The 13,660-nt window shown below is 43.9% G+C and overlaps 1 protein-coding gene across 5 annotated transcripts in view; it reads right to left on the bottom strand.

Annotated features, from left to right (window-relative positions):
• The window catches only part of DHRSX (dehydrogenase/reductase X-linked), a 277,695-nt gene that overhangs the window by 200,670 nt on the left and 63,365 nt on the right, over window positions 1-13,660 (bottom strand). For 4 of the 5 annotated variants that reach the window (XM_063721055.1, XM_024241546.3, XM_063721056.1 and 1 more), the window contains exon 2: window positions 11,466-11,573. The exons of the other annotated variant lie outside the window; for it this stretch is intronic. In XM_063721055.1, the coding sequence (XP_063577125.1) occupies window positions 11,466-11,573 (108 nt within the window). The remainder of the gene's footprint in view (window positions 1-11,465; window positions 11,574-13,660) is intronic. 5 annotated transcript variants of the gene reach the window in all.

Consider the following 13,660-nt stretch of genomic DNA (forward strand, 5'->3'; position numbering starts at 1 on the left):
CAACTAGACCTTATCATGACCTAATTATATCTCATCATGACCAACCAACTAGATCTCATCATAACATAATCCAACAAGATTTCATCATAACCAACCCAACTAGACCTCATCATAACCTAACCCAACTAGATCTCATCGTGACCTAATACAACTAGATCCCATCATGAGCAACACAACTAGACTGCATCTTAAACAAACTCATCTTATTATGACAATGAACTAGATCTTATCAAAATCTAACGCACCTAGATCTCATCATGACCTAATACAACTTGATCCCATCATGAGCAACACAACTAGACTGCATCATAAACAAACTACATCTCAGTATGACAATGAACTAGATCTTATCATAACCTAATGCACCTAGATCTCATCATGACCTAATACAAGTAGATCTCATCATGAACAACCTACCGGAGCTCATCATAGCCTAGCCCAAACTAGACTTCATTATGACCTAATACAACTAATTCTTATAATGACCAATCCCACTAGACCTCATCATGACCTAACCAAACTGGACTTCATCATAACCTAACCCAACTAGACCTCATCATGACATGAGACAACTAGATCTCATCACGACCTACCCAACTAGAACTCATCACGACCTAACTAGATCACATCGTGACCAACCAAACAGATCCCATTATAACTTAATCCAACTAGATCTCATCATAACCTAATAATACAACTAGATCTCATCATGACCTAATACAACTAGATTTCATTATGACCAACTCATCTAGACCTCATCATAACCTAACTAGATCTCAGCATGACCAACCAACTAGATCTCATCATAACCTAACCCAACTACAACTCATCATGATCTAGTACAACTAGCTCTCATCATGACAAACTCAACTAGACCTCATCATAACTTACCCCAACTACATCACATCATGACCTAATACAACTAGATCTCATCATGACCAACCAACTAGATATCATCCTAATATAATTCAATTAGATCTCATCATGACCTAATACAACTAGATCTCATAAAGACCAGCCCAGCTAGACCTCATCGTAACCTAACTCAATTAAATCTCCTCATACCCTAACCCAACTAGACCTCATCATGACCTAACCAACTAAACCTCATCATAATCTAACCCAACTAGATCTCATCATGACTGAATACAACTAGATCTCATCACAACCAACCCAACTAGACCTCATCATAACCTAACTAGATCTCATCATGACCAACCAACTAGATCTCATCATAACCTAACCCAACCAGATCTCATCATGACCAACCCAACTAGACCTCATAATAACCTCACCCAATTAGATCGCATCACAACCTAATACAACTAGATCTCCTCATGACCAACCTAACTAGACCTCATCATAACTAACTAGATCTCATCATGACCAACCAACTAGATCTGATCATAGCCTAACCTAACTAGATCTCATCATGACCTAATACAACTAGTTCTCATCATGACCAACCCAACTAGACCTCATCATAACCTAACCCAACTAGATCTCATCAAGACCTAATACAAGTAGTTCTCCTCATGACCAACCCAACTGGACGTCTTCATAACCTAACTAGATCTCATCATGACCAACCAACCAGATCTCATCATAACCCGACCCAACTAGATCTCGTCATGACCTAATACAACTTGATCTCATCCTGACCAACGCAACTTGTCCTCATTATAGCCTAACTAGGTCTCATCATGACCAATCAACTAGACCTCATCAGAACCTTACCCAACTAGATCTCATCAGGACCTAATACAACTAGATCTCATCATGACCAACCCAAGTAGACTTCATCATAACCCAACTAAACTTCATTATAACCCAACTAGACCTCATCATTATCTACCGTTCCTGAGGACTGTACAAGAGATTTCTTGTATTGGAAAAAAGCAGTATAATTTCCTCTTACTAAACAAAAAGATTTTGAGCCCAAACCAGAGTCACCAATCTGCGGCTAAACCTGGCCTGCAGCTGGATATTGTACAAAAAAGTTTTACTGCAACACAGACTTTCCTGTTGTTTTAAGTATTACCTATGGGTGGTTACTCACTACTAGGGCAGAGCTCATAGTTATGAGAGAAACATATGAACACGTTTATTATCTGTCTCTTTACAGAAAAAGTTTACCCACCCCAATTACATCTTAGATGACAGTCCGTTGAGCATTATGAGAAAAAATGATCCCCCACCAAAATAATATTTTGAAACAATGAGAACTAAGATCTTGTGGACAGATGGGAATTCGAACAACTGATATATGTGTCTAGTAATATTAATGTGCTTCAGTTGGACCCAGGTTATAATCTGAATTATTTTACAAGTAATTGATTATTCTTTAAATATTAATAAATTTTTAATTAAAAATTTGAAGTTAAATATTGCCATCTCTTATTTTGTATTTAATATAAAATTCACTGTGTCCGATGATATTTTTTCATTAATTGACTTTGAATCAAACTGCCATACAAAATGAAAAAATATCTCTCTCAGAATATATCCAATTATCCTCAAAGTCACACAGGGGAAATAAGACTGCATAATTGATTGGATTGACCTGAAGGGTCAAAACTGTAACTCTCAGTGAAAATTAAACACTGACATCAGGAGCTCTGTGGGAAAGGAGACACATGTAAGGTGCAGATGTGGTGTTTACTTTCTGTTTATCTCAAGAAAAAAGGCACATTGGTGCTGACATATACTGCTCCTGATGCTCAGTAAACATCATCTAAATGAAGTGGTAACACTTGAGACTCCCATGCATATGCACCGGAAGCTTGCTCACATGTCTTCATTGCTTTGTGCCTACAAGGTCCTCAGTCAACTAGACCTCACTGTGACCTAACCAAAGCACACATCATCATGATCTAAGTCAACCTGTCATCATGATCTAATCCAACAAGATTTTATTGTGTTCTATTCAACTACCTCATGATGACATAACCCAACTAGACCTTATCATGACCTAACCCAACTAGACCTCATCATGACCTACCCAACTAGACGTCAATGTGACCTAACCCAACTAGAACTCATTGAGTCTTAACCCAACTAGACTTCATCATGACCTACCCAAACTGTAGCTCACCATGATCTAATACAACTAAATCTCATCATGACTTAATACAACTAGAGCTCATCACAGCCTACCCAAGTAGACCTCAATGTGACCTAACCAACTACATGTCATCAGGACCTAACTCAACTAGACCTCATCGTGACCTACCCAATTAGATCTCACAGTGACTTAGCCCAACTAGATTTCCTCATGACTTAAACAAATCACATATCATCATATGTAATCCAACCAGATCTCATCATGCTATTACTGAACTAGACTTAATCAAACCATACCTCATAATGACCTAACTCAACCAGTCATCACGATCTAATCGAGCAAGACTTCATTACATTCTACTCAACTACCTCATCATTACATAACCAAACTAAATATTATTATGACCTAATACAACTAGATTTCATCATGACCTAGCCAAACTGTACCTCACCATGATCTAATACAACCAAACCTCATCATGACTTAATACAACTAGAGCTCATTACAGCCTACCCAAATAGACCTCAATGTGACCTAACCCAACTACATGTCATCAGGACCTAACTCAACTAGACCTCATCATGACCTACCCAATTAGATCTCACAGTGACTTAGCCCAACAAGATTTCATCATGACCTAAATAAGTCACACGTCATCAAGTCTAATCCAACTAGATCTCATCATGCTCTTACTGAACTAGACTTCATGAAGACCTAATCAAACCATACCTCATAATGACCTAACTCAACCAGTCATCATGATCTAACTGAACAAGACTTCATTACATTCTACTCAACTACTTCATCATGACATAACCAAAGGAGACGTTATCATGATCTAATACAACTAGACTTCATCATGACCAAGCCAAACTGTACCTCAGCATGATCTAACTCAACCAGACATCATCAGAACCTAATACAACTAGACTTCATCATGACCTGCCCAACTAGACCTCTTCATGACCTAAACCACCACAATGAGGAAAAAAGCACAAAGAAATGGGGTGTTTTCTTCCCTTCCTAGTTTAATTAAGAATTAAACTAATAATTAAACATTGCTTAGCTAAATTAAGAATTAAGAAGATGAAAAAGATCATTGCACTGGAGGAGACAGAAGGTCAAATATAACCAGTATTGGATGCGAGCCCTCCCATCTTTGTTCAGCCTTGAGGGTCTCTCTTCATCCTACTCCACCATCACTGAAGCCACTAGGCTCACATCCAGCCAACCTTCAGAGAATACCTATTGCACTCCCTGTTCAAAAAATCAGCATCATTTTGACCCAGTCATCTCAAATATTGGCAGAAGTCTGAGACACAGAAAGTCCTGGAAAGTTTGTCATGTTGTTAATGATACAGCAGATATCCACCTAGCATGGATGGTCAAAACCAAGCACTGACATCCATCACCATCTCACAGTCTCCAAGCTGAATCTCAGAACCCCTCCTGCCCTACATCTTGTCTCTGATTTACTCAGGTCCCAGGGAGATGTAAACAGATCATGGAGGTGCTCAAGTTCATAAGAAGTTCTAGAAATATACTCTCAGATGGGCACCCTCTCCCCCGGGGTCTCCTCATCTAAACCCAATCCTTTTGCATCTAGAGGGGGTGCAATAAACTGAATGTTTGTATCCCTCCAAAGTTCCTATGTTGAAATTCTAACATCCCCGGTGATTCTGTTGGGAGGCAGGGCCTTTGTGGGATGATTAGGTCATGAGGGTGGAGCACAATGAATGGAATTAGTACCCTTATAAAAGAGACCCCATCCAGTTTCCGCCATGTGAGGGCACAGGAGAAAGTGGCCATCCACAACCTAGAAAACGGACTACACCAGAATCTGACCGTGCTGGTCTTGGGACTTCCAGCCCTGGTCTTGGGACTTCCAGCCTTGAGAACTGCAGGACAATAAGTTTCTATGGTTTATTGTGGAAGTCAGTGTGGCGATTCCTCAGGGATCTAGAACTAGAAATACCATTTGACCCAGCCATCCCATTACTGGGTATATACCCAAAGGATTATAAACCATGCTGCTAGAAAGACACATGCACACGTATGTTTATAGCAGCACTATTCACAATAGCAAAGACTTGGAACCAACCTAAATGTCCAACAACGATAGACTGGATTAAGAAAATGTGGCACATAGACACCATGGAATACTATGTAGCCATAAAAAATGATGAGTTCATGTCCTTTGTAGGGATATGGATGAAACTGGAAACCATTATTCTCAGCAAACTATCGCAAGGACAAAAAACCAAACACCACATGTTCTCACTCATAGATGGGAATTGAACAATGAGAACACATGGACACAGGAAGGGGAACATCGCACACCGGGGCCTGTTGTGGGGTGGGGGAAGTGGGGAGGGATAGCATTAGGAGATATGCCTAATGTTAAATGACGAGTTAACGGGTGCAGCACACCAACATGACACATGTATACATATGTAACAAACCTGCACATTGTGCACATGTACCCTAAAACTTAAAGTATAATAATAATAAAAATTTTAAAAAAAAAGTTTTTATAGTTTGCAAGGCACTCAGGCTACAGCAGCCCAAACACACCAAGACAGGAGAGTCAGGGACATGGATGAACTTGACAATTTCAAGAAATTGTCATAAAGTTTTAACTTGTCCCAGTCTACTAACAGAATGAGGCTGGGCGCAGTGGCTCATGCCTGTAATCCCAGCACTTTGGGAGGCCGAGGCAGGCAAATTACGGGGTCAAGAGATCAAGACCATCCTAACCAACATGGTGAAACCCCCCCTCTACTAAAAATACAAAAATTAGCTTGGTATAGTGGCACGCGCCTGTAGTCCCAGCTACTTGGGAGGCTGAGGCAGGAGAATCGCTTCAACCCAGGAGGCAGAGTTTGCGGTGAGCTGAGATCGCACCACTGCACTTCAGCCTGGGCAATAAGAGCGAAACTCCATCTCAAAAATAATAATAATAATAATAAAATAATAAAATAAAATATAGAGAATGGGATGAAGCATGGTGGCTCATGCCTGTAATCCCAGCACTTTGGAAGGCTGAGGTGGGTGGATCATGAGGTCAAGAGATCGAGACCATCTTGGCCAACATGGTGAAACCCCATCTCTACTAAAAATACAAAAATTAGCTGGGTGTGGTGGTGCACTCCTGTAGTCCCAGCTACTCGGGAGGCTGAGGCAGGAGAATCGCTTGAACCCAGGAGGCGGAGGTTGAAGTGAGCTGAGATCACGCCACTGCACTCCAGCCTGGGCAACAGAGCGAGACTCCATCTCAAAGAAAAAAAATGGATTAAAAAAATGCTCAAGTGGGAGTTAGACACAACTTGGAGGAAAAGAACTGCTTGATGGAAAGAAAGAGACTGAAATAGACCAAAAAGTGCTTACCTGCTCCCAAAGCTCAACAAGTCATTAACTAATCCAACAAGATTTCATTACATTCTACTCAATTACCTCATTATGACATAGCCAAATAAGATGTTATCATTATCTAATACAACTAAGCTTCATCATGTGAAACAGTACACATGTCTGTATACTATTTTACAAACCCTTAAGCCCATGAGAGAAAGATGGTTATATGAGGAATGGAACTGCGTGTACAAAATTATTATTTTAAAAGTGTCCGGGCACAGTGGCTCACACCTGTAATCCCAGCAGTTTGGGAAGCCGAGGTGGGCAGATTGCTTGAGCTCAGGTGTTCAAGAAAAGTCCAAGCAACATGTTGAGGTCCCATCTCTACTAAAACTACAAAAAATTAGCCAGGCCTGGTGGTGCACACCTATGGTCCCAGCTACTTGGGAGGCTAAGGTGAGAGGATCGCTTGAGCCCAGGAGGCAGAGGTTGTAGTGGGCTAAGATCATGCCATTGCACTCCAGCCTGGGTGACAGAATGAGACCCTGTCTCAAAAATGTGAAAGCTGGGAAGAGCCATGACATGGAAAAATTCTAAGTTTTGCATTCATGTTTTGCAAAAGCCAAAAAGGCTCAAACTTAAGTGAAGGACGGAGCAAGGAGCCATGTGTGCTGACATGAACCACGCATCTCCAGGGAGAAGAGAAGGCCACATGGGCTGAACGTGGGCTTTCCCCATCTGAGTCAAAGACTCCTGGGGATTCCTGCATGAAATTCAGGAAGTTAGCATCAGCAAGGTTAGCATTTTCTTCTTTTGTAAATGAAGATGAGAAAACACAGAGGTGTGGGCAGCAGCCGTGCATTTGCCGCAGCAGAAACTGCCATGGAGATTTTTGGATAGAGCCAACTCAAAGCCAAGTGGATGGCCATCGAGGCTCAGAACCAGAGCAGCTATTGAAATGCATGAGGCTCAGAACCAGAGCAGCTATTGAAATGCGTGAGGCTCAGAACCATAGCAGCTATTCAAACGCATGAGGCTCAGAACCAGAGCAGCTATTCAAACACATGAGGCTCAGAACCAGAGCAGCTATTGAAACACATGAGGCTCAGAACCAGAGCAGCTATTGAAACGCATGAGGCTCAGAACCAGAGCAGCTATTGAAACGCATGAGGCTCAGCACCAGAGCAGCTATTGAAGCACGCGAGGCTCAGAACCATAGCAGTTATTGAATTGCATGAGGCTCAGAACCATAGCAGCTATTCAAGTGCATGAGGCTCAGAACCATAGCAGCTATTTAAACACATGAGGCTAGCAACCCTAGCAGCTATTTAAACACATGAGGCCCAGAACCTTAGCAGCTATTTAAACGCGTGAGGCTGAGAACCATAGCAGCTATTTAGATGCACGAGGCTCAGAACGCTAGCAGGTATTGAAACGCATGAGGCCCAGGACCAGAGCAGCTATTTAAAGCATGAGTATATCACAGTTTTTATTGTATAGATGTAATGCATAATGATGTGGAGAGCTCATTTTTTCCTTATACCTTTTATCTGCATGTCAACTTCATTGATTGATAACATGATGACTTTTAGCCTGTCCAATGAGGTGTTAACAGATGTCCAGAGGTTCAACGCCTGGAAAGGCTCCTTGCTGAGCCCTGGTCACCAGATCAGACTCATGCTCTCATGCTTGAGCCTTTTGGGCTATCGCAAGGCATTGAAGGCCCAGAAAAGTCTCTGTCCTGGACACAGCTCCTCGAAGATAAGGAAGAACTGAGACAAATTCATGTTGAAATCTCCAGCCCTAAGCATTGTTTATGATCTATGATCATCTTTCCATAAATGACAACAAGGGAAAGAAGGAGAGAGAATGGCGGAAAGGAAGAAGTCAATCAATAATGGGCATTGGTTTTGGAAAGTCTTTTTTTTTTTTTTTTTTTGAGACAGAATCTCACTCTGTCACCCAGGCTGGAGTGCAGTGGCGTGATCTCGGTTCACTGCAACCTCCGGCTCCCTGGCTCAAGCAATGCTCCTGCCTCAGCCTCCTGAGTAGCTGGGATTACAGGCATGCGCCACCACGCCCAGCTACTTTTTGTATTTTTAGTAGAGACGAGGTTTCACCATGTTGGCCAGGATGGTCTCGATCTCCTGACCTCATGATCTGCCCGCCTCAGCCTCCCAAAGTGCTGGGATTACAGGCGTGAGCCACTGCGCCCGTCCTGGAAAGTGTTAAGTGAATATGATCCTGCATATCTAAAACCAGACCTACAATATGATGTTTATACAACCAGACACCATAAAAGTTATTTATTAAAAGCAAAGGGTGCCCAGGCCTAGTGGCTCACACTTGTAATCCCAGCACTTTGGGAGGTGGGAGGATCACTTCAACCCAGGAGTTCAAGACCAGCCTGGGCAACATAGCAAGACCCTGTATCTCTAAAACAATTTGTTTATTTTTTTGAGACTGAGTCTTGCTCTGTCACCCAGGCTGGAGTGCAATGGCGTGATCTCGGCTCACTGCAACCTCCGCCTCTCAGGTTCAATCAATTCACCTGCCTCAGCCTCCTGAATAGCTGGGATAATAGGTGCCCACCACCACGCAGGCACCCACCACCAAGCCCGGCTAATTTTTGTATTTTTAGGAGAATCGGGGCTTCACCATGTTGTTGACCAGGCTGGTCGTGAACTCTTAACCTCAAGTGATCTGCCCGCCTTGACCTCCCAAAGTGCTAGGATTACAGGCGTGAGCCACCACGCCCAGCCGCCAAAATAATTTTTTTAAATAAGCCAGGGCCAGGCACAGTGGTTCATGCCTGTAATCTCAGCGCTTTGTGAGGCGGAGGTAGGCAGATCACCTGAGGTCAGGAGTTCGAGACCAGCCTGGCCAACAAAGCAAAACCCCATCTCTACTAAAAATACAAAAATTAGCACGGCATGGTGGTGGGCGCCTGTAATCCCAGCTACTCGGGAGGCTGAGGCAGGAGAGTCGCTTGAACCCAGGAGGCAGGGGATGCCGTGAGCCGAGGTAGTGTCACTGCATTCCACCCGGGTGACAGAGCAAGACTGTCTCAAAAAAATAATAATAAATAAATAAATAAAATGAGCTTTGGCATGGTGGTGCATGCCTGTAGTACCAGCAACTTGTGAGGCTGAGTCAGGAGGATTGCTGCAGTCCAGGAGTTTGAGGTTGCAGTCAGCTATGAGTACATCACTGCACTGCAGTCTGGGCTGACAGAGCACGATCTTGTCTGAAAATAATTAATTAAATGCAGATGGTGTCAAAAGTGGCCATTAAGGCTTTTGTTTTTCCAAGCTCATCTCCACAAATCTAGCTAATTTAAACTTCCCCAGGTAGGCAATTGATGCTCCCTCCCCCTGCCCGCCCCCTCTCCCTCCCCCTCCCTCTTCCCCTCCCCCTCTCCATCTCCACTGACAATAGTGGAATGGGTTAATTTGAACTGTCCTCATGTTCCCAGTTGAAGGGAGACCTGAAGAGGTCACACCGGAAGAGGAGTCAGAGCTCACGATAAGCTTTTAGAGAGATTTTCAAAAAGAAGAGCAGAAATCAAACAGTGAGTGTCTATAGGTCACGGATGCAGGAAAAAACAAGTATCCCACAAAATTGTTCAGATTCTGTTAGGAGCTTGTGTTTGAACAAAATTCATAAATTGAAGTCCTAAAGCCCAGGACCTCAGAATGTAACTGTGTTTGGAAATAAGATCTTTAAAGTGGTGATTAAGGTAAAATGAGGTCACGAGAGTGGGCCCTGATCTAATAGAACTGGTGTCCTTATAAGAAGAGCATATGAGGACACAGACACACACAGAGGGACGACCCTGTGAGGACACAGAGAGAAGACGGCATCTACAAGCCAAGGAGAGAGGCCTCAGGAGGAACCAGCCCTGCCCACACCTGGATCTCAGACTTCCAGCCTCCAGAACTGTGAGAGAATCAATGTCTGTTGTTTATAAGCCACCCAGTCTATGGTAATTCTGTGATATCAGCCTGAAATGGACTAAGACATCCCATAAGCAGAGGAGATGAGGACCCAGACACACACAGAGGGACGACCCTGTGAGGACACAGAGAGAAGACAGCATCTCCAAGCCCAGGAGAGAGGCCTCAGGAGGAACCAGCCCTGCCCACACCTGGATCTCAGACATCCAGCCTCCAGGACTGTGGGAAAATCAATGTCTGTTGTATATAAGCTGCCCATTGTATGGTAATTCTGTTACAGTGCCTGAAATGGACTAAGACATCTCAGGAGAAGAGGAGATGAAAACACACAGAGGGATGACCCTGTGAGGACACAGGGAGAAGATGGTGTCTACAAGCCAAGGAGAGAGGTGTCAGGAGGAACCAGCCCTACCCACACTGTGATATTGAACCTCCAGCCTCCGGAATTGTGAAAAATAAATTTTGGCTTTTTAAGCAACCTCCAGTCTCCTTGAGACACTTTGTTCTAACAGCCCTAGTAAAGTCATAAAGATATACGGTTATTTTTTTCCAGTAAACCATGTGAAAGAAACACAGGATCAATATTTAAGCAGAATATATATCTACTTCCAAAAGGGTACAACAATTTTCTGTATTTTCTAGGTTTTGAATATCACCTTTATGAGTTTTCTGGATCTGACTGAATGTTTTATATGCAAATCAACATTTGCGTACATGTCTAAATGAACAACTAAGTAGCTCACATTAGGTATAAGACACAACTAACTCTGCCAGGCGCGGTGGCTCACACCTGTAATCCTAGCACTTTGGGAGGCCAAGACAGGTGGATGGCTTGAGCTCAGGAGTTCAAGACCAGCCTGGCCAGCATATCGAAACTCTGTCTCTACTAAAAATACAAAAATTAGCCGGGCGTGGTGGTGCATGTCTGTAAACCTATCTACTCGGGAGGCTGAGGTGGGAGAATCGCTTGAACCCAGGAGGTGGAGGTTGCAGTGAGCTGAGATCGCACCACTGCAGTCCAGCGTGGGTTGACAGAGATCCTGTCTCAGAAAAAAAAAAAAAAAAACAGAAGTAACTGTAAAAGTCATCACCTATGATAACATGCATGCCAAGTCTTGCCAGATGCTTCGCTGTACAATAGCCGATGCCATCTGTCCCTCCCGTCACTATAGCGACACGGTCAGGTTGTGGGGGAAAAACTGAAAAAGAAGAAGAGCAAATAATGAAACTAAGATTTAGAAGCAGAGCACATATTTGTAAGAATTAAGCCTCCTGAGAGGCAGGATGCCAAAGGGAGTTATGGTTCAATCATTTCTGGTTCTCTTCCTCTTGAATTCCCACAGGCTCAGGAGGCATGAATGTATTAAAGTGGATTAGCCCCGAGTAATGACAGTGCAGTAAAAAACCACCTGATAAATCCCCTGTCATCCCCTATGAGTCCCTGGCAGGCTCTGGAATATGCCGTCAATGTGACCGGCAGAAAGGTCTGCAGAATGGATACCCTTTGCGGAGGCGAGCAAGAATCCTGGAATGACCTCTGCTCTCAGGGCAGCACTGAGCAGGACATCTTCGTTTATTTGCGTTGTAAAATGTAGACTTTATTATGATGTAGGTATGGTGGGGCCAACAGATCAGGAGACTGCCGTTAAGCAAGTGGTTTGTTACTCATCGGTCCCAAGAGGAGGGGCGTGTCCCACCACTCAGGACCACACAGGGGCGCACCAAGTTTGGTGAGGTGGGAAGACAAAGGAGGCCAGAGCTCTCATCGTGGTTTCCAAGGGAAGGAACAGGCAAGTAGGCTTAGAGTTGGCTAGTGTGAAGGATTTCAGCAGGCTCTGGGGCATAGGGGCTGTCCCTGACTCTCTGGTACCTCTCTCCACCTGGTTAGGCCAGGTGGAGAGTGACGTGGAATATGCAACCCCAATAAAGGAGATGGTTGGGGGGTGGATTCTGGATTGATGGGTTTGCATGTGAAAGACAGGTTCATAGGTGGGCTCTTCACCACCTCTGGGGATTCGCTAGCTATGGGAGGGGCAGGGTCTCTAGGGTTCACAAGGCCACGAAAGTCATGCGTCAGAACACAGAAAATAAAAGACATGGTTAATACAGTTTGCTACATAGCTGCTGACGTCACACGTGCAGATAGCATCTCACTTGAATTTCTGGTTAAGACAAGTGATCCACATTTTGAGGGAGATTTATATTTCTTTTTCTTCCTTCCATTTGTCCTCCCTTCCTTCTTTCCATCTTTCCTTCCTTCCTTCCCTCTTTCCTTCCTTCCTCCTTCCTTCTCTTTTTCCTTTCTTCCTTCATTCCTTCCCTCCCTCATTCCTTCCTTCCCTCCCTCTTTCCTTCCCTCCCTCCCTTTCCTTCCTTCCCTCCCTCTTTCTTTTCTTCATTACTTCCCTCCCTCCCTTTCCTTCCTTCCCTCCCTCTTTCTTCATTCCTTCCTTCCCTCCCTTTTTCCTCCCTTCCTCCTTCCTTCCTTTCCTCCCTCTTCCTTCTTTCCTTTCCTCTTTCCCTCCTTTCTTCTTTACTTCCTTGTCTCACTCCTTCCTTCTTCTCCTTTTTCCTTCCCTCCCTCTTTCCTTCCTTTCTCCTTCCATCCTTTCCTCTTCACTTCTTTCTCTCACTTTTTCCTTCCTTCCTTCCCTTCCCTTCCTTTCCTCTTTACTTCCTTCTCTCACTCTTTCCTTCCTTCTTTCCCTCTTTCCTTCCCTCCCTCTTTCCTTTCTTCCCTCCTTCTTTCCTTCCTTTCTTCCTCCTTCCTTCTGTCCATCTTCCAACCCTTCCCTCCTTCTTTTATAAAATATGTATAGAGCCTACACTCTGTGCCCAGCATACAGGGAAATGAATTAGACAAAGATAAACATGCTGTCTGCCTCAAGGAGAATTGGTTCCCCTGGGGAAGATACCATCCACTCTAAATACACAGTATGTGTCTGGCAATAATCCAGAACTTTCCAGATCTCACATCTTCCAGTTATGAATGAACTTCAAAGGAAGCCCAGAGCAAAGGAAGAAGAGGAAAGGGAGAAGCGGTGATTCTGGATGGAAGGTTAGAGAACAATCCTCCAAGGAGGGGCTCCTGAGCTGACGTTGTGATAGTGAGAGCAAAAGTCTAGCATGCCTGGGATATTCCAGGAAGAGGAAGGTGGCTGGCTGCCTGGCTGGCTGGCTGGAGCCAAGCACATGGAAAGAGGGAAGAGCGGAGAGAAGAAGGTGAAGGGGCACCCCACAGAGTTTGTGAGCTTCTCTCTGGCAGACAGGGCGTCATCAGAGGGCT

The sequence above is a fragment of the Pongo abelii genome, chromosome X (genome assembly GCF_028885655.2).
Source record: "Pongo abelii isolate AG06213 chromosome X, NHGRI_mPonAbe1-v2.0_pri, whole genome shotgun sequence".
NCBI classification, from domain to species: domain Eukaryota; kingdom Metazoa; phylum Chordata; class Mammalia; order Primates; family Hominidae; genus Pongo; species Pongo abelii.